The sequence below is a fragment of the Cucurbita pepo genome, chromosome 9 (assembly GCF_057944985.1).
Source record: "Cucurbita pepo subsp. pepo isolate OVF chromosome 9, ASM5794498v1, whole genome shotgun sequence".
NCBI classification, from domain to species: domain Eukaryota; kingdom Viridiplantae; phylum Streptophyta; class Magnoliopsida; order Cucurbitales; family Cucurbitaceae; genus Cucurbita; species Cucurbita pepo.
In genome coordinates, this window is record NC_141806.1 from 2,549,055 (window position 1) to 2,575,868 (window position 26,814).

The window sequence follows — 26,814 nt, forward strand, 5'->3', positions numbered from 1 at the left end:
CTCGCAGATTTGATTTTAAGCACTTTGAGAAGGGTAAATATGTCTTTTCCACAATAATGATCAGGAAATTTCTAGATACTAGCTGAGTCACTCGTTCAGTAAACCTTTTATCCATATTTCTACCAAATTAAAATAATATAAATAATTATTTATGCATTTTTTAAATACAATTTTGATTTCGGGGAGGACAGGGAAGCCTTCTTTGTCTACGTTTCTGTCCCCGTCTCTTATTTCAATTTCCATCCCTTTATTTGTGTCTTAGTTTTGATTATATATAGTGGGGGAAGGGTCGGGGCCAGGATAGGGACGAGAATATAAACTCTTTACCCGTATAGCTAATAGGGAGAAATCTCTATCTAATCCCTCACTCGTTCCTGGTTTAAAGAATGTTTCTCCACTTTATTTGGAGTGACAGCCCGAGTTAAACAGACATCTCTAATATACACTTAATTTTTCAGTGGACGAAATAGGAGGCCGAACTCGATTAGAGATGCTTTACGACTAGGGCATGGCTCGAGAATCACTCACCTCCAATTGCTTCTATCACAGCCGACACTTCAAAGCTAGGTGGAGGTGAGTTGTGGTACCTTTCATCCTTCCTTTTGTGTCATCATTCGTACTTTTCTTTCTTTTTACTTTTCTTGACTTGTCTCAGTGAATCAACCAGAACATCTGACTAACTAGACCAAAACTCGTTGCTTTAACCTTTGACAATCCGACCTAAACTCCTATTTATTTTTTATAAATTCAAAAGCAAAGATTTTGCTAGTGACAAGTAGACGCCTGGACTCAGTTAGAACCGAGCTCAGTAGGTTAGGCTACTCATTAGCTCTTGAGCTCCTTGATGGGCTCAAGAAAGGTAATCACCAAGCCAAGACATGACTTCGTCGTACCGTTTCCATTCCAGAACCCCTAAATTTGAAGGAAGAGCCAAAGTGATTTACTATTATATTCATACTCGGTCAATCTCCTATTCAAATGAAAAAGGACGTAATCGAGGTAGATCGAGTAGTAAACCAAGAGTTCGATTCAATTCGTTTAAACCCGTCGTTATTTCCTTCTTACATTACATATAAACACAACTATCAATCGAGCTACTTTGCTCGCTCCCGAACATAACCCAATTTTGTGGTTCCTATTACACAAACACGAACAAACACAAATCAAAACAACAACAAAATCATAAATCAAACCATCTAGTTGATAGGTAGAGGAACACCATTCCACCCTTTCAAACACTCCAACATCGGATCAATCAACTTCCCACCTGAAATAGCTAAGAACACCTTATCAAATTCTTCCCCAGGAGATTTGATTTCTTCCCCTGTTAATAAACTCGTCCCCAATCCTTCTCTCACAAACTTATACAATGGGTATGATCTACATTCCTTGATTTGATTCGGAATCGTCGAGTTTTCGTTTTCAAATTGAATTCTTGTATGTTCTACCTCTTTTGGCAGTAGTGTTCTTAGTTCTTCCTCAAATTCTCCAATCTTATGAAAAATCGAAGTGTTCATAGCTTGTTCTTTCTCCCCATTCCTCAAAGCTTGATCCACAAGAACTTGTCTTAGCTTCTCCATTAATGGGTATGTACCACTGCAAGGATCATCAATATAACTGAATATCTGTTCTCGATCAACCACTTGAAGCAGATGTTTTTCACTGAATCGAATCGGATGAAGCTCGCCATTATACTTAGTGATTAGAACTTTCTTCACTACTTGACTGATTGTGTTCTTCACTGTGTTCTTCAAATTCTCCTCCAAGTGTCTCAAATCAATAGCTTGGCAAAGGGCTACCAAGAAAGTAGTGGACATCAGCTTCAATATCTCCACGGCCTCCTCTGTTTTTCTGGATGATATCAATCCCAATGAGTTTACATCTTGGTTGTGTTGCTCGGCGCTTTGGACATGGTTGGTGACAGGGTTAGCTAAGAATTGAAGCTCAGAGCAATACGATGCCATGGCGATTTCAGCTCCTTTGAATCCATAATCCAAGCTGGGATTACGACTTGCTGAGAGATTTGAAGGTAACCCATTGTTGTAGAAATCGTTTACCAGCTCTGAGAATTGAGCAAACATGAGCTTACCAATTGAAGCTGTGGCTAATCTTGTGTTGTCCATTGATACTCCAATGGGTGTCCCTTGGAAATTCCCTCCATGTAATGCTCTGTTTCTTGACACATCGATTAATGGGTTGTCGTTTACTGAGTTGATTTCTCTCTCGATCATCTTCGTTGCAGCTCGGATGACCTCAATTTGTGGCCCGAGCCATTGTGGGGATGTTCTTAATGCATATCTGTCTTGTTTTGGCTTCTGTAATGGGTCGATTTCGTGCTGTTTTTGAGCTGATTTTACATAAGAGCTGCCGGATAATATATGTTCCATTACCGCCGCCGCTTCGATTTGTCCTGGATGATGTTTCAATTTATGCGTTAAATGGTCGGTGAATTCGGGCTTTCCTTGCATAACTTCAGCGAAGACAGCCGACAAGACGACAGACAAAACAGCCAAAATGTTAGCTTCGAAAAGCACCATGGACGCCAAGCCAGACCCGACGGCGGTGCCATTGACAAGCGCGAGGCCTTCTTTAGGCTGTAATTCGAAGAACCCACCATGGATTCCGGCTAGCTCGAAGGCTTTGGATGGGTTAATGAGCTCGCCGGAAGGTCCGACAGCTTTGGAATTTGGTCGTCCGATTAAGAGGGCAGCTATGTAAGACAGAGGAACTAGATCGCCTGAGGCTGTTATGGTTCCTCTTAGTGGTAAACATGGAGTAATGTTATGGTTTAGAAACTTGGCTATGGCTTCCAAAACCTCGAATCTAATGCCGGAATAGCCCTGTAATAGAGTGTTGATTCTTACTAACATGGCGGCTCTTGTCGCCGCCGGTGGCAGTTTATGAGAAGATTCTGCGCCGGTGCCAAAGATTCCGGCGTTCAAAAACCTGTGAAAGGAAACAAAAAAAATGTCAAACAATTAAAATTAAATGATTATCAAATAAATTAATGAAATTAATTAGATATATGCAACTCAACAAATTGAATGAAGATTGAATAAATCAACGATTTTATTTTTTAAAAATAAAGTCAGAATTTAATTGGTCAAATAATTTGAGTCATTTTCAATCAAAAATAAAAAATAAAATGTCAATTATACAAATAATCGAATGCTTTATATCTACACAAAATCATAAATTTAAATTAAATTATTGAGATTTTAATGATCCACGATATTCTTTTTATTTATTTATTTATTATTATTATTATTTTAAGTATAATATAAAGACTTCAAAATTTATTATTTTTTATTTCCAAGTTGGCCTTTACCTACCACAAAGTTCATTAATCTATTAAAAATTATATATTTTTTAAAATTATTTTTTATTATTTACAAAATTCGGAAATTTTACCAACCACAATCTCCTTTTTTTTTTATTTAAAAATAAATAAAAAAAACATAAATTATATAAATAATTGATTTTTTTAAACATTATATTTCATAAATTATATAAAAAGCTTGAGATACCTAATAATAACTACTTACCTTATAAAAAAATAAATAGATAAAATTAAATAAAATTTTAAATTTAAGTTTATAATTTATATTAAAATTAATTACCGACCTAATAAGTTCTCGTTGAAGAGCTCCGCCCTGTCGAGTTCTCCGATGGGAGGTTGCACCGAAGCCGGTGGTGACGCCGTAGCTATCGGTTCCTTTATTCATACTCTCCATCACCCAATCGCTGCTGGCCTTGACCCTGGCTCGGCTCTCCTCCGCCAGCGCCACCGTGACATTCCCGCCGGCGGCGTTGGCAATGGCGGCAACTTGAGCAATAGTCAAGCTCTCACCACCAAGCCGGACCACCGGGTTTCGATACTCCTCCACCATCTTTGTCACTAAATCCAAATGGCTTCCTTTCATCGCCTCCGCCGCCGCACCCCAGTTTAACGGGTCGGAATAAGAGTCGCCGTTGGTGTAACAAAGGTTCAATGTGGCGGCGGCGGCGGTGGTGGTGCCGTTTTGGTGATTGAGCGCCATGGAAAGCGGCGGAGAGTAGAGAAATGGGAGAGAAATTTTGATCGGAGGGATTTGATTGGGTTACCAGAATTCTGCGGCGTTTTATAGAGAGAGTAATTGATGGTCGGGTGGGGTTAGCCGATGGGTTAGTTGAGAACTGATTGTGACCGTCCGATCAGTGTGGGGGAGGAGATTTCGACACGTGGCGATATGGTGTTTGGTGTATAAGCGCGCTTAGTGGGAGGGGAAAAAGAAGGTGGGTGAAGTAGCCGTATCTGACATGCCGACCTTGCTTTGCTAAATATAATTAAGGTCAATTTTTTTTTTTTTTTTTTTTTTATAATTTCAAAATAAATATTTTAGACCATTTTAATAATTTTGATGCCATATTAATAAAAATAAAATAAATTTAAATTTTTAAAAGTTTAATTTAAAAAATTAAACAAAACACCGACTTTTTTAAAAAAATTAAATTAAAAAATATCATTATTATTAATATTGTGTTTTTAATAATAAATATTCGTTAATATCCTTAATTCATATAAAAAAATTATTAATAATATATGAATAAAAATGGTCTATTTTTAATTATTTTAATTTTTAAAAAATTAAGATAATTAATGTTACATTTTTAGAATTTGGGTTATTTTTAAATTTTGGTATTAATAGTTAATTGATTTTTTTTTTTAATAAAAAAATTGTTTGATAATAAAATTATTTGACTTTTTATTTATTGAATATATGTATTAATTTTTATTAAATTTTAGTCATCCTCATAATGAAATTAAAAATTACTGTAAACTCGGATTTTTCCGTTAAATAAAATGAAATCTTTATCAAAGGTTTTTTTTTTTTTTTTTACGTGACAGATTTGAAACTTCTTTTTTTTTATTCTCGATCCAAGTTTAAGATACGAAGCTCTACTAGTCCTTCACTCTCAATTTTACCTCGACGATGTCGTAGTAATTCGAACAACTTAACGGAGTGTAAAAACATGTCTCAATTTTTTTTTTTTTTTGAAAAAAGATAATTTTTGCTTAAAAATAAAAACAATGAATGAAAATATTAATTTGTGTGCCTAGGTGAAGAGTTTACCGTTTCAACGAACTTCATTAATGCTCATTATAAAAAAATAACAAATTTTTGTTTTTGGTTTCATTTGATCATTTTGATTAATAGTCATTTTATGAGTTAGTTGTATAATTAATTTATTTCCTGTTATATGGTTGGATTTTTTTTTTTTTTTTTTAAAGTTAAATTAATAAAAGTATTTATCTAAAAAATACTCTTAAATTTTCGTACTTTAAAATTTTAAAATTAGAATTAACACTTTTTATTTTTATAAATAAAAAATAAAAGAAAAAAATATTGTTTTAAAATCTCTCCCTAACAGATTATTTCCAAAAAATTTTGAATTTTGATATTATAATGAGTAGAAACCTCTGCTAATAGATGCATTTTAAAAACTTTGAAGGGAAAACTAAAAAAAAAAAAAATATCTACTAGCTGTAGGCTTGAGTTGTTACAAATGATATCATAGTCAGTCATCGGATAGTGCGAGACACTGCTTGGAATAGGGCTAGACCCTCTTCATAGTAGACGACAATATCTACTAGTGGTAGGCTTGAGTTGTTACAAATGGTATCATAGTCAGTCATCGGACAGTGCGAGACACTGCTCGGAATACGACTAGACCCTTTTCATAGTAGACGACAATATCTACTAGCGGTAGGCTTGAGTTGTTATAAATGGTATCATAATCAGTCATCGGATAGTGCGAGACACTACTCGGAATAGGGCTAGACCCTCTTCATAGTAGATGACAATATCTACTAGCGGTAGGCTTGAGTTGTTACAGATGGTATCATAGTCAGTCATCGGACAGTGCGAGACACTGCTTGGAGTAGGACTTGAGTCTCTCCATAATAGACGCGTTTCGAAACCACGAGGGAAAACCCAGAACAAAAACATTATTTAAAATCGAAAATAAAATTAGGTTTTTTTTTTTTTTTTAGTGGAATGAAATATTATTTAAAATAATTTCTCTCTCTAAAATGATAAAAATAATTTCTTCACCTACCAAAAACATTAGAAAATTTCTCACCAAACCCACTAAAGTCAATTGCTTAAATTTTATTAGGATTTTTGGAAATCTCTCTATGTGTGTGTGAAAAGAAAAAACATGTGTGAGTAGGATAACAGCTCATTTATCATTTTTGAAACATTCAAGACTCAAATAATTAAATGATATTATTATTAGAAAATAATAATAATAATAATAATAATGTGTCGCCCGCTAGCAAGCATCACGTGATTGTTTGTATAGGATGATTCAATTTTCGGTAATGTTTTGTTGTTATTTTAATAGCTATACATTTATGATCTTCGAATTGAAAAAGTAGGGTTTGTTAAGAGGATGGAATGATGTCGTGGATGTGTAGGGTTTGTTAAGAGGATGGAATGATGTCGTGGATGTGTTCATCGTCGACTTAATTTCTTGATTTGGAAACCTTGGATTAAAGTTGAGAATTTTATAGCTACTTCATTAATTTTTATATTGTTTTCATAAGGTTGGATGAATTATTATTATTATTATTAATTTTTTATATAAGATAATAAATGTACTAAAAAATAGCAAATATTATCTTCTTTGACTTTGACTGACTCGTTACGTATTGTCATCAGGTTCATAGTCTTAAAACGCGTCTATTAGGTAGATGCTTCATCGCCCTTATAAGGAATGATTTGTTATCCTCCCCAATTGATGGATTCTCACTAGGGGTGTACATGGTCCGGGTTGGGTTGGGAGATTTTTTTAACCCAACCCAAAAGTTCGGGTTGGTTGGATTGGTAACCCAACACAATCGAAACTTTTCACAACCCAACCCAATCCTCTATTTTCGGGTTGGGTTTGGGTTGAGTTGTTCCTCTATTTTCAGGTTGGGCTTGGGTTTAGTTGTCAATTTTTTTTTTTTAGTTTTATTTATACACAATTTATAATTATTAGCATACAATCTTAGATGAAATATATTAAAAGTTAACAAAAAAAAAAAAAAAATGAACTCAACGCTACTCGAAATGTTAATCGACCCAACTCAACCCTTATAGTTTGGATTTGGTTGGTCCGGGTTGTCGGGTTGAATGTACACCCCTAATTCTCACAATCCATGTCCCTTGGGGGGCCAGCGAGGCACCTGTTCGGTGTCTAGCCAGTTACATATCGCCATCAGCCTCACAGTCTTAAAATGCATATGTTTGTACACGCTTATAAAGAAAAGTAGAGTTTGGTAAGAGGATAGAATGTGGTCGTGAATGCGTTCATCGTCTTTGTTTATATTGACTTAATTGAGACTAACTGTGCTTCTTGAAATTCGAAAATTCTTAAAAAAAGATTTTTTATTGTGTACGTGTTCACGTTAATTAGATTAACTCGCACTACTCAACCCAAACCATAAAGGTTAGATTGAATATTTTAAAATTTTAAGTAGATGAGCGAGTTGAAATTTTTTTGTTGGGTCAACTCCACCAACATAAAAACACGATTCCAACCTAATTTAACCGAACTCTACCCTACTTTTAAAATTGTTACGAAAATTTAGGAATATTTGACGTTTGCTTATGAATATTTAATATTTGAAATTTATGAGATTTTAGTTATTAAATAAAAAAATAACCCGACAAGAACCCAACCCTCTATCTTTAGGTTAGGTCACGAACTCTATTGAGATTGCTCGGGTCACAAACCTAACTCAATCTAAATACGTGAGATTTGGGTACCATAGCCCCGTCTCCTTCAATGGCCTTTTGTACATATGGGCTTTCCTTTTTCAAACCCTAAACCATAATAGGCAAACAAGGACCCGTAAAGAAACATCGTAGATTATAAGATTTCACGTTGGTTCGAGAGAAGAACGAAACTTTCCTCATAAAAGTGTGAAAACCTCTCTTACGTGTTTTAAAATGGTGAGACTGACAACGTTACGTAACAGACTAAACTGGACAATAACTACGGACGTAATTATTGTAAAAAAATAAAGGATATTTATATGGAAGAATAAAATTAAATAAATCAAACACATGAATTAATATCAATTTGACTTATGAATCCTTTAATTAAATTTACTCACTTTATTTATTATTTTTTTAAAATTGACTAAATCCACAATAACCTAGTAAAATTAATTTTGAAATAATGACTAACAATTATAATTAATTAATATTTTCTTTACGCATTAAATTTAATTTGATAAGACTTAAAATTTTAAATTAAGGAGAAAATGCATTTAAGGTATCCAAATCTTTAAAATAAAATTTATATATTTTTAATTATTTAATATTCTAATTGCAACAAATTTCTAAAATAGGAAATAATTAATTAATTTCAAAGTTGAAATTTAAATGTGGTTTTTGCCCTTTCCAAAATTAAATATAGAATTTTGCTAAATTAATTATACCTTTAAACTTAAAAAAAAAAAAAAAAATCTATAAAATATATTTATTTAATTTAAAAGTTACTTTATTTCAAAAATATTTTTATGTCAAAAGTTTCATTAATATTCTCCCATTTAAAAAAAAAAATTAAAATACACTACCGTCATTATTATGTTTTAAAAGTGTAAAATAAATTTTTTAAAAATATTTATTATTATAGATAAAAATTAAAATTGTCTATCAATTTCTCGTAAATTATCTTTAAATTTTTTTAAATTATTTTTTGTAACAATATTTTTTAAATTTTTTTAAAATTTTAAAGACATTTTTGAAGTTTTTTTTTTTTTATAAAAAAAAGAAGGGTATTAATTAAAATTTTTAAAAATTTTAAGATTATTTTAAAAATAAAGTATTAATATTTTTTATTAAAATTTATTTTTTCAATAATTTTTTTAATTTTTACAAAGTTTTAAGTGAAATTTTAAAAGATTTATGGCTATTTTTAGACAAAAATTTCACACACGTCAGCACGAAGACGCTGGTCAAAGATTTGACGACGGTAATAACAGAGCTGTTACAGCCGGTAGCCGGTAGCCGGTAGCCAGTAGCCCCATTGCCATAATTTCCATACAATAGGTACACGTCACCATCTTCTCTTAACTTAAAACATAAGGAAATTTCTTCCCCACTAAGTTACCTAACCCTACCATATGCCACCCTATCCCAAATTATCATTCTTTCCGACTTAATTTAAATGCTATTACGTAGTTTTGGGTCGGTGACACGTTGAATTTTTGTCTTATATTCTAATAAATTTCTTTCCAACTTAATTTAGCTGCTATTACGTAGCTGGGGTTGATGGCACGTTGAATTTTTGTCTGATATTCTAATAAATTTATACTCCAAATCACCGATAGATTAAATTCATCATTCATACTCATTCGTTATTATATTATAACACCTCGAACCCACGATTCAGAATTCGAATTTGACACCTCACGACGCTAACACTTTCCTACTTGTCGTTTCAAATTGGGTCTTTTTAGCATAATGTGAGATCCCGGTTGGAGAATGAACTAAGCATTCTTTATAAGGGTGTGAAAACCTCTCTCTAACAGACACATTTTAAAAACCATGAGGCTAATGATGATATGTAACAGGTCAAAGTTACTAGCAATGGGCCTACCTACCTTTCTTTTACTGAGTGTCAGAGTATCTTAGAATCATATATCGCTAATAAATATAAAAATAATTTATAGCTAATAAGAAAATTAAGTAAAAATGTTTAAATAGACAATAATTTTAATTAATTTTTTTTATAAAAATAATAATAAAATTTAAACCCATTGAAAAGGTTTACCGGGAATTGTTCATGTTTTATTTGCGTGCCAAAGTTGGTAACTGTAAACGAAGAGGCCATATTTGCAGAGAGCAGCAATTTCAATCTTCACATGTAGAAGACGAACTTTTGGAATTGATTCCCCAACTTTTGATTCTTCTCCATTCCGAGTTTGCAGCCTTTCATTTTCAACGGATGCTTTTGGTTTCCACTGTTCTTCTTCCCACCTAATCGCTCAGGTTTCAACTTCATCGTTCTTCTTTTGTTGTTGTTGTTGTTTCTCATTTGAATCTGAAGTTTGTTTTTCTCATCTGCATGTCTCTGTTTTCTCCGATTCAGCTTGGAAGTTTTCATCGGAATGGGATTCTTCAGCACCGTATTCGGAATTCTCGGATTCGGAATCGGACTTCCTCTCGGACTCTTGATCGGATTCTTACTTTTCGTCTACTCGGAGCCTAAAGATGTTAAGGTAATTTCAGTTTGAGTTTGCAGTTTTTGCATCTGTTGCATTGGTGAAATCGGTATGTTTGTCCTGTTTTCTATTTTCGAAATCATTTAGTCTCAGTATCGAGAAATGGTTCCTGTAGTCTGATTATATGTGAGGAATTTTAAATTTGTTGTCTTCCTCGAACGAATTGAATTCATTAGTTTAATACATTCGGTGTTTTAATATTCCTTTAAATGACTATTCAATCGAATCTCTGCGTTCTTTCCTAGAGAAATGACTGCGTTTCGAAGTCTTAAGTACTGTTAACTGCAGGAACCAGTTACGAGGCCTCTCTGTGAGTTGGACACAACTTCTTTGCAAAATCTAATGCCTGAAATTCCATTGTGGGTGAAATACCCTGATTATGATCGAGTTCGTAATATTTGTTGATTTCTTTCAATTTTAATCGAATTCCTGGTTCATCAGCTGTTCTGAACTCCGGATTTTACTGATGAATATTACAAAATTTGGTACAGATGGACTGGTTAAACAAGTTTTTATCGGACATTTGGCCATACCTTGATAAGGTGACATTACTTTTTGCATTTCTCTTTTCATTTTGGATCAGCTGGGATGTAAAATTATTTAGTTTACAGGCAATTTGTGGTAGTATAAGAGCAATTGCCAAACCTATATTTTCAGAATATATAGGGAAGTTTCAGATTGAGGCTATTGAGTTTGAGCAGCTAAGCCTTGGAACTCTTTCTCCAAAATTTCATGGTTAGTATCCCCATATGAAGCCAATGTCAATTGTATATTAACATCTACAAAGCTTCAAACTGGTTTGAAGAGAAACTGTAGATGAGCCATTTTACGATCTCCTCTTGCCCCCAACATCTTAAAATCATTTTAAAAAAAAAGTTTTCAATGCGTTTTTTGGATCAAAATTAATTTTCCATGAGATTTTGTGGTTGATTTTTGTTTGCTACTTTTCAGGTCTAAAAGTGTATGAAACAAATGAGAATGAACTAGTGATGGAACCAGCTATCAAATGGGCTGGCAATCCTAATATAGTAGTGGTGGTGAATATCTTGTCTCTCCGGATCAAAATTCAGGTCACGGCAGACTAATGTCAATGTTTAGCAGTTGAATGTCTGTGTAAATATCTTATAAGAAGAGAGTTCTTTTTTTTTTTCTTATATTCACTATGCTTCTTTCACAGTTTGTAGATCTACAGATATTTGCAATGCCACGGTTGACTCTTAAGCCTCTTGTGCGTACTTTTCCTTGCTTTGCCAATATTGTAGCATCCTTACTGGAAAAGGTAAGTGCAAATGTGACTTAAACTGTATCTACTATGTGTTAGGAATCACAAACCTCCACGATGGTATGATATTGTCCACTTTGAGTATAAGTTCTCATGGTTTTGCTTTGGCTTCCCCAAAAGGCATTATAACAATGGAGATGTATTCCTTACTCTTATAAACCCATGATCATTCCCTAAATTGACCAATATGGTACTCCCTCCCAACAATCCTTAACAATCCTCCCATCGAACAAAGTATACTATAGAGCCTCTCCTGAGGCCTATGGGGCCCTCGAACAGTCTCCCCTTAATTGAGTCTCTACTCCTTCTCTGGAGTTTTCAAACAAAGCACAACCTTTGTTCGACACTTAAGTCACTTTTGACTACATCTTCGAGGCTCACAGCTTCTTTGTTCAACGTTTGAGGATTCTATTGACATGGCTACGTTAAGGGCATGACTCTGATACCATGTTAGGAATCACGAATCTCCCCAATAGTATGATAGTCCACTTTGAGCATAAACTCTCATGGCTTTGCTTTGACTTCCCCAAAGGCCTCATAACAATGGAGATGTATTCCTTACTTATAAACCCTATGATCATTCCCCAAATTGGCCAATGTGGGACTCCCTCCCAACAATCCTCAACACTATGGTTTATGCAGTTTCATTGGGCAAATAATTATTCCTTTCCTTTTTGCTGGCTATTTGCAGCCACAAATAGACTTTGGATTGAAGATAATGGGAGCAGACATCATGTCTGTACCTGGCCTCTATCGATTTATTCAGGTGCTTCACCGGTAATTCTTTTGATTCTAATGTGATTTGCAGAAACTGAACTTCAATTCTTAGTTTAATTCTGAATGGGGCAATTCTTTGTTTTTGTGTAGGAGACAATAAAGAAACAAGTTGCAAGTCTCTACCTATGGCCTCGAGTTCTTGAAATTCCTATCCTCGATTCTTCCACGTAAGATGATCTATGAAAAGTGATTGTCTCCTCAGAATTTGTGTAGAAAGTTGACTGTCTCTTTTTGTATAGATCGGCTACAAGAAAGCCTGCAGGGATTTTACACGTGAAGGTCGTACGAGCAACAAAACTCTTGAGGATGGATATTTTAGGAACGTCCGATCCCTATGTCAAACTTAGACTGATTGGTGGGGGGCCAGCAAAGAAAACCAGTGTCAAAATGAGGAACTTGAATCCTGTGTGGAATGAGAAGTTCAAGCTTCTTGTGCATGATCCCAAGTCTCAAGTTCTTCAGTTAAAAGTTTATGACTGGGACAAGGTACTTCCTACCCCTTTTCTAGAATAGAATAGCGACAACATCCTTGCCTTAAAATTTCCCCCTCCAGCATGGAACCATAGAAGATTGTTATCTATATTGTTCCAGTCTTCTCAAACAATGTCTCCGAGTTCATGTTACTTTAGTTTCCACTTATCGTGACAGGTTGGTGGACATGATAGATTAGGAATGCAGCTAGTTCCACTAAATCTGCTTACGCCCTACAACACCAAGGAACTCGTGCTCGACTTGCAAAAGAACACAGATATCAACGATCCCCAAAACAAGAAGCCTAGAGGAAAACTTGAAGTAGAGCTCATGTATACTCCTTTAAGAGAAGAAAGCATGAGATTTCTTGAAAACTCAAACAGTGACGTTCAGAGTGAAAGCAGAAGCAATGTCGACATTCAGAGTGAAAGCAGAAGCAATGTCGAGCCGGAGAACCAGACATTGGACAGAGCAGGTGTATTATCTGTGAAGGTCCAGGGAGCTCGGAATGTCGAAGGGGAGAAGCACAACAATCCTTATGCTGTTATACACTTGAGAGGCGAGAAGAGGAAAACGAAGGTAAAATTTCGATTTCGTTATATTTTTCAAATAATGTCCTTCAGCTCCTTTGTGGGATTACGAGCCTCCACAATGGTATGATATTGTCTACTTCGAGCATAAGCTCTCACTGCTTGCTTTTGGTTACCCCACAAGGCCTCATACCAATTGAGATGTATTCCTTACTTATAGATCCATGGTCAACCCCTTAATTAGCCGATGTGGGCAATCTTTGATTCTCTTCTACTCATTTGGGTTCTGTAGATGATCAAGAAAACTCGTGACCCTTCCTGGAATGAAGAATTCCCGTTTATGCTAGAGGAGCCTCCAATTAAAGAAAAGATTCATATCGAAGTTATGAGCAAACGGACTGTCTTTAGTTTTCTGCACAAGGTATTGTTCCAAATTCTTCAAAAACTATGCCAATAATTTCTTGAACTCTGAAACTATCGATTTATGCGGCATAGGAATCATTGGGCCATGTGGAAATCAATCTCGGGGATGTGGTAAACAACGGGAGGATAAACGAGAAGTACAATCTGATTAATTCAAAGCACGGGAAGATTCATGTGGAAATGCAATGGACAATGGCTTAAGAACTGGGAGTGAAGCCATTTTGAGTGTACAAAGCTCCGATAGATTCCTCATGGAAAGAAGAGGGCAAGCGTTGAAATTCCCTCAGCCAATCAGGTAAACATAGAAATTATTGAATGAACTGTCGCATGAATTTGTTTTTTTTTTTTTTTTTCTTTTTCTTTTTGTGGCATTTAGAGTAAAGTATTTGCACAAGGGATGAAAGAAATTATAATAGAAAAAAGTAATTATAGATGCAGCATTTTTTAAAAAGAAATTACAACTTAATTATAGTTATCCTCTTTCTCGAAAATACTCCTAAACTATCAAAAGTTTCTCGAACTTGAATTTCTAGACGTAACGAAAATTGTTTTCTCTTCAACAACTATGTTTGAAAAAAGTTGTGATGAAATCGAATCACTAGCTTGGTTATGCATTCGAAGTGTTCTCTTTGGAAATGGAATCTAACTTGCATCACAGGGGTAGGGAGGCAAAAAATTATCCGAGTAGATCTCATATGCAACACGGAGGGTGAAATTGTACGACGTTCGATCGGTAGGCTTTGGAATTCTGTTATGCTCGTAGTTATTGGTGTCTACCATATCTTGTAAAGCCTGAAAAAGAGTAATAACAAATAAGTTGCAATGAGAAAGAATAATACCCTTAGTTCCTCCTACAAAGATATATGTTTTTCCGGCTCCCATTCTTCATCATCTTTTACCTATGAATAGAAATGTCCATTTAACCCACAAAATTGGAACCTCACGGAGATTCATCTCGAAAAACGGGGAATGGAAGAGGGAGTAAGAAGAGATTTCTTTCCGTTTTTCCGTCACCAGCTCTAGCCCCGCCTCACTTTTTATGTATAAATATAAATATATATATCAAAACTAAGTCAAAATAAGTATGTACTCCCGATCTTTTCCTTATTTACCAATGTGAGACTTCAACAATTTTCACATCAAATAAAAGTACAATTGAGTCTCCTCTCAAAGTCATTTATAACGGCCAACTACACCTTTTTTTATTCATAGCTTCTTTATTTGATACTTGAGAATTGTTTTGATATGGTTAAATTAAGGGTAAGTCTCTTGTACAACTTGTTAGAGATATCATGTCTCTCTCGTATAATATTGTTTACTTTAAACACAAATTTTTGTGACTTTGTTTTTTATCCTCCAAAAAGCTAAGATAGTGTTTGACTCCTCCGAGAAGTTGTGCAAGATTATGCCTGCAAAGTGAAAAGATAGCAAAAACTAAACACTGAACGACGAGAGCAAATATACTACCCAAATTTTACGCCAAACAATAAGAAGAGATCGAAACTGAAGAAGAACTCACCTTATCAAACTAATCTCATTCAAAGATGCGGAGAAAGAGAGAGGGAGATGTACACAAGAAATGCTGAAAAAAAGAGAACTGAGAAGCATCTTCGTATCAGATTGTAACTCTATTTTCGAGATGGTCGAGTTGATCCAACAAAAAAAAATGTTAATCCACAAACAAATTTGAATTTTTTATTTTTAAAAAATTTAACCCAATTCATATCGACCCAACTTTTGGTTAGATTAGATAATCCGAATGGGTCAAATTATTGGGTCATATGAACACTCCTAGACCTATAAACGAACCAACCATAAAAATGGAAATGCCCAATAAGCGAAATGTATTAACAAACATATCATTGGTTAGAACTTTTTAAGATAAAACCATAAAGAATTTAAATACAACATAATTGAAACCCTTCACTTAAAATGAAATCAGGGGTATAATCGGAACAAATGAAGAAAAAAGTTGGGTCAACACAACCCTTTTACGGGCTTTTTCTATGGCCCATTGAGCACAAATTTGTCACCAGGCCCGGCCCGGCCCATCGCTCGGACTCTTCCAATATGTTCACTCGTTTGATGCAGGTCGTTGAATTTTGCTCTTGAACCGTAGAAGACGAAGTGGCCATGGAGATTTTATTGAAAGCTCGACTAGCCCTAATCTTCTCCATCATCGCTCATGTCTCCTTGTTGGCCTTCGCTTCTCCTCCCGAGCTTCAGATCGTCAACGCAGAGAAAAGAGTGAGCTTACAATCTCTCATTTCCTACCATAATTCTTAATCCTTGATTGTTTGATTTAATGTTTTGATTTGGAGCCGCCAATTTTGTACTCTACACTTTAGTCTGCTGCTGGATGTGGCTTCGATTGATTCTTAGGAAATTCAAATTGAGCGGTAAAAGGAATTAGACGAACAAAGGGAAGTAGTGTGGAACAACATTTTTCATTTGGATGTTTAGTTTAGATATGGATCTTCTTTCGGTTTATTGGCAATTGAGATAAGACAATGTGGATGTTATGTATAATGAATTTGTTTGATTTTGATCTTGGAACTCCATCAGCATGTCAATATCTGAATTCTCAAAATATAATATGTAACGAAGACCGGGAATAATTTCGTTTCACGGTACTCAGGTTTCAATCTTTGAGTCATGTGCTAATATATCTTGTTCACGTTTATGGACATTGAGGTGCTATTGGGGAATGCACGATCGAATTATTTTGATATTATTTTTGAGATGCTAAACTGTGACCATAATTTGTGCAGATTGACTTGAATTCTCAAATCGTGAAGGTTTTCCTTACATTGAAGGTGCTTTTTCTCTGTTTCTATCTCAATGGATAATCCCAGAACCCCCTCATTCCCCTGTAAATGTTTCGCAAATGTATCTTACTGTATTTTGTTTGTTATTTTATTTTTTTTAAGGTGGAAAATACTGGAACGTCGCCAGCTTCAGATATCCTACTTGCTTTTCCACCTACAGAAATTGATCATCTGTCACTAATTAAGGCTGCTATTGCGACTCGAAAAAAGAAGAAAAAGTCTTATCTTCCCCTTGATGTAAAACCAACTGAGCAACTTGATGCACCTAATGGAGCTAAAATCTTCTCTATATCTTTGCTTGATCCGTTAAGTCCTGGAGCAACTGCAACCTTTGAAGTGCTTTATATATCTACGCATACTCTTAAACCTTTTCCAGAAGAGATTAGTCAATCTGAATCTCAGTTGGTCTATTACCATGATAGTGCATATGTATTGTCACCCTATCATATCAAACAGCAGTCAACTTTTATTAAGACCCCAAGCACTAAGGTGGAATCATTTACAAAGGTGGAACCTACTAACCGTGTCAGCAAAGAAATTAGATACGGACCATATGAAGACCGCCCTCCTTATTCATTTTCACCCATATTGTTACATTTTGAGAATAACAATCCATTTGCTGTTGTTGAGGAACTTGTGCGTGAAGTTGAAATATCTCACTGGGGCAGCATTCAGATTACCGAGCATTACAAATTGGCCCATGCTGGTGCTCGACACAAAGGTGTTTTTTCGAGGTAAGAAATTTATCTAATAGCATAACACTTTAACGTCATTGTCATTTTGCATGCTATGAAATGTTTGTATGCCTCGTCCTTGGTTTATTTTCTCGGATTTTCTGTGATCATTCATTTTATGATGTATAATGAAAAAACATGGTATCTTCTTGCTCTTACTAACCATTTATCATAATAATGAACCTTCCCTATTCCTCCTCATTCTTTTTTGCTATCAATTTAATTTGATTGGTCTAGTCTGGTCTTGTTTATAATGTTTCTTTTGTCAGGGTTGAATATCAATCTAAACCGTCTATTAGCGGTGTATCTTCATTCCGACATCTTCTTGCAAGACTACCCCCTAAAGTTCACTCTGTTTACTACCGAGACGAAATAGGAAATATATCATCATCACATTTGCGCACAGGCATTCTGAAGGTGACCCTGACCTTGCTATATTTTAAAATTTTCTTGCTCTAAAAATGGACGGTGTTTGGAACTTATATGTGCTATATATCTTATCACCATTTGAAATCAGAATATCAGTTTATAATGTTTCATGATTTAACTAGGCTGAAGATTTATTTATTTATTTATTTTTTATTATTATTTTTATTTTTTATTTTTGTGATGAGATCTAGGCTGAAGTTTACTAGTTTTGAATGATTAGGGATAGGGGGGAAAATGTTATGTTATTTAAGTGATGACACGTTCCATGATTTGACACGATATTATGATTAGGAATAATGTTTGGTGGGAAATAATCATGGGTTGGCCTAGTAGTCATTGGTGTCGGTGAAAAAGTCAAGAGGCTTGAGGGAATAGGTTTAAACATGGTGACTGCCTACCTGGTATTTAACATCCTACAAGTTTCCTTGAAATAAAATGTTTTAGGGTTAGTTGAGGTGACGTGAAAACTAGCGTGGGCGCTCAAATATAAATAAATAAAAGTGTTTGCTGGAACTTCTGATTCAACAAATCTCTTCATTGGTCTATTTACAAGTAATAATATTGATTTGGTTAAAGCCTTTCTTATACATATACGTATCAGATGAATTAGAAATTAGGAGCGTAAGGCTGTTGGAATGAATTGGTAGGAGTGAGAATAAAAGTTCTGTTTCCTTTGCCAAAACCAGAATGGAGAAATATTTATATTCTTTGGTTCGGGGTTATCGAAGTAGTGAGAGATATCAGTTCGACAGAGAGGAAGGGAGGAGAAGTTCACATGAATATGAGAATGGAAAGGAACTAATCCCTAGAAGAGAAATTGTAATGTCAATATCTGCTTATAAAGTTATAAGTCTGGCCAATCAGGTATTGTTCTTAACTAAAAGTAAAGATCAGGAATCAGAAAAAGACAGACTGAGAGGCACATTCCCATTTCTGGTAAATAGCATAACACCAGTTCAAAATTTTATCATAGTGGAAAAGTGATTTATGGAAATGATACCACATGCGCGAGGGAAAAAGTAGAATCTTTATGTTTCTAGCTTCTTTTTTTTGGGTTCAGTTTAGTAGACATTAGAATTTCATCAGAATGACAGCATTTAAGCAGGACAGGCTTTATCTGACTAGAGGCATGTTCCTATTTTCTAGAAATGGAGCAATGAATCAATGCTTTGTACCCTTCACGTTTTAAATCCCCTTAGGAGCTTACAAATTACTACATAAATAATAAAATCTAATGTCACGTGAATCTTACACCTATAATTGATGCAGAAACAGTTTTTTAAAATTTTGTTTGAAAGATCTTAGTTAGTGTTGCCTATATAATATAACTTGAAAAAATTGTTTTGCAGTCTGAACTTGAATTTGAACCACGGTATCCTTTGTTTGGTGGATGGAAAGCTACTTTTGTCATTGGTTATGGGCTACCATTGCAAGACTTCCTTTTTGAGTCACCTGATGGCAGGCGGTACCTCAACTTCACTTTTGGTTGTCCTCTTGCCGAGACCGTGGTTGACAAGTTGACCTTGAAGGTGGATCTAGCACTGTGATATCAACTTCTTCTTTATCTGATTTCCTTCATATATTACGTGCATCATATTGTTCTCCATCTTGACTAATTGACTTCTTATTACATGTTTCAGGTTGTTTTACCCGAGGGATCCACAGGCCCTTCTGCCGTGGTTCCCTTCCAGGTGGAGCAACACCTAGAGGTTAGTAAACGTTTATATAATTTTGCATATATTGTTGAGCGGTGCCTGGAAATATATGTCCACTTAGCCTTGGCTATGGAGTTCCCTCTGGCATGTATTGTTGATCTATGCCTGGAACTATATTTGTTTCCCTTTACTTTCTACATCGCGTCATTAAATCAACGTTTTTCTCGACCTCCACAGAAGAAGTACTCGTATCTGGATGTTGTTGGTAGGACCGTGGTTGTGCTTGAAAAGAAAAACCTAGTACCTGAACATAACTCCGCTTTCCAGGTAAGCTGCAGAATGTAAATGTATTTTCTTCTGCATGTGTGTGTGTGAAGTATGTCTTCTTTAAACTTCTTTTGTCGGTTCAGTTCGTGCATTCCCCGTCCTTTCTGGCATTAAGTCGATTTCCATGGTTCTTGTTTCATTTGGCAGGTGTATTACAGCTTCAACCCAATTTTCATGCTGGCAGAGCCTCTTATGTTGGTGTCTGCGTTTTTCTTCTTTTTCGTAGCTTGCATCGCTTATTTACACATCGATCTTTCCATCAGCAAGATGCAGTGATTTACGAGGTCCGTTTGATCTACCTTAAAAGGCCATTTATATGTCATTAACACGTTTAATTTTGTGTTAGTGCATTATTATTCTTAATTATACAAGTTAAGAAGAAGTATGGCATGATTCTTAGGATTGCCAAAATTGACTCCCACTGCGTTCTTATTTGCAGGGAAAAAATGAAGTGAAGGATAGTGGAAAAAACATGTAATGGTTCTGACTGATGAGGGGAAACTAGACCTTGTAGAAAATTTTGGATTCCATTGGGTGCTGCCCGCAGGTTTTGCATTGTTATATTATTGGGCCGATCAGCCCTTATCTATTGGGCCGAAAGCCCAAACATATTAACTTGCTCTGGAAAAAACGTAATTTGGATTTTAATATAGGGTCAAGAGTTCTTAATGAAAGTCCTGATACTATTAACATCTAGTTCAATCCAGGACATTACAGTAAAGGGCTTGCGCAAGATGGCCCATGGGCCGACATCTAGCCCAAATGTGACTTTCTAGGACATTGCAGTGAAGGCTTGCGTAAGATGGCCCATGGGCCGACATCAGCCCAAACGTGGCTTTCTAAATCCACCGACATGTCGGTACTCTCTCTCTCTTTCTCTCTCTCCAGTAGATATTTCCCACGTGATGTCACGTGAGTTTGTGAAATAATAATAAATATATTATTTTTTTTTAAAAGGAAAAACAGAAAGGTATGGAAAATTAAAGTAATGAAGGAAACCACCACATGTATGCCAACGCTGAAACATAGTCTCTAGAAATCTAAAGTGAAGTTTTGGGTCCACTGATTATCTCATCTTTTATCTTCTTTATTTATTTATATTTGGCGGTGGGAATTTTTTTTTTAGGGAAAAAAATCCCTCTACCTAATGACTTTTTTGCAATTAAGGTCACAAAGATTAAGAAATAATTGAAATTCACGTGCCTTGGTAATAGGCTTATTTGAGGAGACCATATTTCTCACTAGTTAGCTAATAATAATAGTAGTAATAAACTCAAAATAATCTCAATTGTGTCATAGACTCGACCCAACTGGTCTATGTGTGCAATATTATCGAAGTAGTTGCATATTTCTTTTTAGCTTATAATATTGTTTTTTTTTTTTTTAAATATTGTCTGCGAAGTTTGAATTTTATACGGGTGAAACAACCAAAATGGAGGCTTTAAAGGGATTTTAATAAATAAATAGAGACATTATTGATAAAATATAATGTGAAAAGTACTTAAATTTGGGTTCCTCTCTTTCCCTTTCACCTACTATGTTTCTTAATTTAAACCATAAATTTAAGTTATTGAGTGAGTGAAGTGGACAATCAATGACCCATTGCATAAATTGGTTGGAAGTTAATAACACACTCCAACTCCAAGGTTTAATCTCAACTACACTTAAAAAAAAAACCCAATAAATTCACTTTTATTTACAATTTTACCCTTTCATTTTTCTATACTAAATAATTAATTTTAAAAAAAAAATCCCAATTTGTGAATTTAATAGGACTTCAAAAAGTCAATACAATTTTATTCTTTCAATTCATAACTATGATTTATAAGAAAACTCATACATCAAAACTTAGGCTTGGATTTTTCTTAGAAATAAAAATATTATTTATTATTATTATTAAAGGCCTAGTTATCGGCATATATTATGGTAGGCTGTCTCAATTTCACAAATTTCATATATTAATTCTTCTCCACGTCACCATTACAAAACCCCATTTCCCAATCCATCTCTTCCACGTGGCATAATCGTGTCACCTTCCAAATTAGTTGACTTTTGACTGTTCTTATAATTACATGCCACCCTCTCCTATTCTCACTCTCACATGTCCAAGTGGGACTAAGAAAAACAATCATTTTTTTTATTTTTTATTTTATAAAAAAAAAAACCCTTTTAAAATATTCTAAAATTAAATTTGCAAATTTTAATTCAAAATAAACTAAGTAGATGTTTACCATTGACATTTTACTTTTTATTCAAACAAATAACCTAAATAACCCTAACAAACAGTCTTAAAAATGTAAAAGGTAATAGCCATGTATAACAATATTTATTAATTCAACCCCAAAATACCCCTATCCTAAAGTAAGAAAGATTTGAATTAATTAAAATAAATAAATATTCATATAAAAACGGTGGGTAATTAGAAAATAGACCCTACAAATCCAACCCCTTTTTCCCCAAATAAATAAACTCCTTTAATTTGCGTATTTGAATAATCTAAAGGACAAAAAAGTAAATGTGAAATTGACATTTTGTATTTTTTTTTTTAAAAAAAAAAAAAAAAACAATAATGGAATTTGACGGCAAAGCAACTGTGGGGATGGGAGTCCCATGTTGTATCCACCGACGGCGTTTCACGAACGTTTTCTTCCACAATTGTGACCGGCTTTAACCGGTGCCCAAAACCCAAATTTCTTCTATTACCTGCTATACCCGGTAATCTCGTCGGTGGCCTTGCTTTTGCATCGCCTGTCGGTCACCGACACTTTGGTCTGGTCTTTTTTTTTTTTTTTTTTTCCTTTTTTGCTTTTCTTTAAGAAAAATTTAATAAATTATTAATTTCTATATAAAATGTCAAATTTTTAAAATTTGTTAATATATATATATATATTAATTATTAATTTAATGGATTTTTTTTTTAAATTATGAATTTGATAATTATTCTCCAGCATTATTGGAGGAACATAGACGATATTTCATACACAAAATTGGCCCACATATATTTTGTTGTCACATTGTCATAAAATGTATTAAGTTAGTTGGAATATTTTATTATAAAATTTCGTGCAAATTAAAAAAAAAAACGAGAGAAAACAAAAAATACCTAAAATTTATGTATTGGTAATTACATAATGCTTAAGATCAATCGTAATCGCTTCGAGAATTGTCTTCATTTTATCACTTGACAGCCTGCAAAGATGTTATTACGAGCACGACTTCTTTGCACTCAGCCATTCTCACCTCACTGCTCAATCGCTTTCCATGGTGCATCAAAAGAAAGGGCCCGCCATAGCTCAAGGAGTGGCTCACATGTGGGCTTAAAATGTCACATTGTAAGATTCGTTCGGGGCGTATTGTTAGGAGAACGTCGATTGTAGATCTTGAAAAGATTCTTTTACCGCTCGTAGGAGATTCAACTTACCAGAAAATAGTTGTCGGTTGTAGATCTTTTCTTGCAATCCTTTGCCACATCCACCCATCGCACATCGAATCTAGTTTTGACCATTACGAGTAAATGACCATTCTACCCTTTCATACAATTATTAATTATAATAGTTAATATAAAATTTTTCATTAAGAAAATCCATAAATTTCTTCAATAATAATATATTATGTTTTAAAAAGTGAAGACCAAAATATATTCTGAAAAATTATCAACTATAATAATTTTATTATTATTATTATTATTAATTTGCAATCATGTGACAGGCATTTATTCTTAAATAGAATAATTGTACGGTCATCGACCATAACTAATTAGGGTTTCCCTGATCATGGCCCCACCGCCGCACCACATGATCAATCAGACGGGCCACTAAAGTCCACGTAAGCGACCAAAGTGGCACGTGGCATCTACTGATTGGTCCCATTTGTTTAAGTATTAAAAAAAGAATTAAGCTCGGGATTAGAAAACAATTAAAACCGATCTGAATCTTGAAAATAATCACGTGGTTTAGTGAGGTCCCACTTTGCCAGCTCATATATTTTTTCATTAAATTATACAAAATAATCCAAAATTATTAAATTTAATTAGAAAAAAGAAAATAAATATAAATATAAATTATTAAATTATACAAAAGAATCCAAAATTATTAAATTTATTTGACCAATTAATATATTTTCTTTATTGAAATGAAAATATTATTAAATTTTTTTTTTTTTTTTTTGTAAAAAAATTGACCGTACTGAAGGAGTCCGGAGGGTGAAGTAAGGCGGTGATTCTGTGCATGGGCTCCACAGTAAGCTCAGTAAGACGACCAATCAAGCCGATCAAATTGCTGTTCAAGCAGATCAGAAGGAAGGAAACGTGGGAAGTGGGTCCTACTTTAGATTAGACGTGGCTTCTTACATGTCTCCGCGTACTTGCCACGTTATCACTCACTCCCGAATATTCCGCCGGAATATGCCACGTAAGCGCTATGATATTTTTAATTTTTATATATTGCGAATTTTCTTGCGAAGTTACGATAATACCCCTGCATGGATAATTTATTTATTTAATTTTTTTTTTAATTAAAAGTTACGTAGTCACGTCATTTCATTTCTCTCGCTCATGGAATTCACGTGCACGCGTGCGTGACCACCACGGCGCCATCGGAGGAATTTGAGCCGACAGTCGGCGCGTGGTGCCACGTCAATTCGTTATCCAAAAAACTACTCCATTTTGAAGTGACACGTCAACCACATATGCTTCCTCTTAATTTGAATTTTCGGAAAATTCAATAATTTTAATTTTAAATTTTTATATTTTAAAATTGGTGTCGAATTTGAACATAGTTCAACTTATTACACAATTATATCAAATTTTATCGACTATAAAACTAATATGTTTTAAAAAATATTAATATAGTTGTAAGACTCTTCCAGTATAATTCGATTAATTTAGATATTATACTTTCATATATAATTTAATTTTTAAAATTTTTATTATACCCAAATAAATAATTTAACGTATGTTCTACTACAAACAATTTGAGTATAACTCGTTAGATAAGATATCGATTACTATTCTAAACCCTCCGGCTCGTAATTGAAAGGGGACAACGAAATGAACGCATTTTTTATCCTCTTAGTTTAAACAAAAGAAATCGTCCTACTGTGAAAGTTGTATATTTAATGAGTGAATAATAGTAATGAAATTAAGAAAGGGAGAATTAATTAAGGTAAATAAAGGGTCGAAATGTGTAAACGACCTAGATCCACCGCTAATCGATATTGTTCTCTTTGGACTTTCCTTTTCGGGCGTTAAAACGCATCTGCTAGGGGAAGGTTTCCACACCCTTATAAATGGTGGTTTGTTCTCCTCCCCAACCAATGTGGGACATCACAATCCACCCACCTTCGAAGCCCAGCGTCCTCGCTGGCACTCTTTCCTTCCTCCAATCAATGTGGGACTGCCCCCAAATCCACCCCCCTTTGGGGCCCAGCATTCTTACTTGCACACCGTCTTGTGTCTACCCCTCTTTGAGGAACAGCGAGAAGGCTGACACATCGTCCATGTCTAGCTCTGATACCATTTGTAACGACCTATATTGTCCTCTTTGGGCTTTTCCTTTCGGGCTTCCCCTCAAGGCTTTAAAACGCGTTTGCTAGGGGAAAGTTTCCACACCCTAATAAATGGTGATTTGTTCTACTCCCCAACAAGTATCGGACATCACAAAATGGGTATTAAATATGAAAAAAGGGTTAGAAAAATAGATAGGAAAGGGCATGTGGGTTATGAATGTGGTAGCATGTGCATATGCATGTGCCTACTACATTCATTATTGTGATTCGTTGACAATGAGAGCAAAATCATAGTGATTTGACTCAAAATTCGCCAATTTTTTCTTCATTTCTTTCTTTACATTATCATGGATTAAGATTTTAAATATATAAATAAATTTAAATAGAGTCGGTCACGTGTCTCCACATCTACTTCACTTATAACTAAGACTTCTTCGTCTCCACCTCCATTCTTGTCATTAAATTTTTTTAATTTTATTTTCCAAATATTTTTTAATTTATTTTCACTCCTAATCATAAATGGATAATTCTACGAAAATTAGAAATGAAATAAGAAGGCGGGATTGAGGAATGCTTCTTCATCTCCGCTCTGTCCCGTTGACATTTTTAATTGCAATGTAGCTTTTAAAGCTTATTACGGAAATAAAAATACATAAATAAAAAAAAAAAAACTAATTGAGATGTGCGCAGGGATGAGGAATGTAATTCCCGTTCCCGAGGAATTTTTTTTTCACTTTCTACTCCATTCTCGACCTCAATTAGACAAATCCACGCATATTAAATAAACATTTCTATATGAATTCAAATATCGGTAACTTAATCAGAAATTTAATATATATATATGGAAAATGAAAATAAAATAAAATATAGTTTTAAGCTTTTAAAATTAAAGCCAAAGTTGAAATGTATAGATTAATTATATTTTTGTTACAAACATTAAATTACGACTTTGTCTAAATCAAACAAAAATAATCCATGTGCACTTCATGTATATAATATTATTACTAAAACATGTCCACGACACACGTGAATTTTAAAAAATAAATATTTTAGCTGGAAACATTTTGGTTCTCCACTAATTTGAGTTTTTTTTTTTTTTTTTTTTTTTTTTTTTTTTACTATGATATATATTTTTAACGTAACAGACGAGGCGTTTGAATCATTTTATTATACCTTTAAGCTTAAAAATTATGTAACCGTCCAAGACCACCGTTAGCTAGGAAAAGGGCTCTTTAAAACGCGTCTATTAGGGAGAGGTTTTCACATCGTTATAAAAAAAAAAATGTTTCGTTCTCCTCCCCAACCGATATGGGATCTCACAATCTACCACCCTTCAGGGTCCAGCATCCTCGCTGACTCTCATTCCTTTCTCCAATCGATGTGGGACACCTCAATTCACCCCCTTCAGGGCTTAGCGTCATCACTGGCACATCGTCTTGTGTCTAGCTCTGATACCATTTGTAACAACCCAAACCCACTGCTAGAATGCTTCGTTCGCTTCCCCAACCAATGTAAGATCTCACAGATTCTGATTAGAGTTTAGAATCCAAATTCGGCACCCGATGATCCTAATATTATTTACATTTCCTGCG

General features: G+C 34.5%; 3 protein-coding genes across 9 annotated transcripts; 2 read left to right on the forward strand and 1 right to left on the reverse strand.

Annotated features, from left to right (window-relative positions):
* Positions 1-1,012: 1,012 nt before the first annotated feature.
* LOC111801921 (phenylalanine ammonia-lyase) lies at positions 1,013-4,106 on the reverse strand. The gene is made up of 2 exons (XM_023686156.2): positions 3,625-4,106; positions 1,013-2,946 (listed from the first exon to the last, which is right to left on the reverse strand). Exons 1-2 carry the CDS (start codon positions 4,038-4,040, stop codon positions 1,197-1,199), a joined length of 2,166 nt encoding a protein of 721 aa, XP_023541924.2. The 5' UTR covers positions 4,041-4,106; the 3' UTR covers positions 1,013-1,196.
* A 5,720-nt stretch (positions 4,107-9,826) lies between these two features.
* On the forward strand, positions 9,827-15,968 carry LOC111801922 (synaptotagmin-3). Of its 7 annotated transcripts, none has more exons than XR_015422525.1 (14): positions 9,827-10,028; positions 10,129-10,258; positions 10,550-10,648; positions 10,753-10,803; positions 10,873-10,996; positions 11,213-11,331; positions 11,439-11,540; positions 12,235-12,309; positions 12,411-12,487; positions 12,560-12,806; positions 12,969-13,370; positions 13,614-13,742; positions 13,817-14,039; positions 15,836-15,968. XR_015422525.1 is itself a non-coding variant. In XM_023686158.2 (13 exons), exons 2-13 carry the CDS (start codon positions 10,148-10,150, stop codon positions 13,943-13,945), a joined length of 1,665 nt encoding a protein of 554 aa, XP_023541926.2. In that variant the 5' UTR covers positions 9,827-10,028; positions 10,129-10,147; the 3' UTR covers positions 13,946-14,851. The 7 variants fall into 7 exon arrangements, 1 of the variants encoding a protein (XP_023541926.2); XR_015422524.1 differs by lacking the exon at positions 15,836-15,968 and adding an exon at positions 15,109-15,417; XR_002816204.2 differs by lacking the exon at positions 15,836-15,968 and adding an exon at positions 15,118-15,417.
* Positions 15,833-20,391, forward strand: LOC111802268 (Ribophorin I). The gene is made up of 9 exons (XM_023686569.2): positions 15,833-15,991; positions 16,516-16,560; positions 16,675-17,306; positions 17,576-17,723; positions 19,085-19,264; positions 19,376-19,444; positions 19,628-19,717; positions 19,865-20,001; positions 20,157-20,391. The coding sequence occupies exons 1-8, from the start codon at positions 15,878-15,880 to the stop codon at positions 19,991-19,993; spliced, it is 1,407 nt and encodes a 468-aa protein (XP_023542337.1). The 5' UTR covers positions 15,833-15,877; the 3' UTR covers positions 19,994-20,001; positions 20,157-20,391.
* Positions 20,392-26,814: the final 6,423 nt, after the last annotated feature.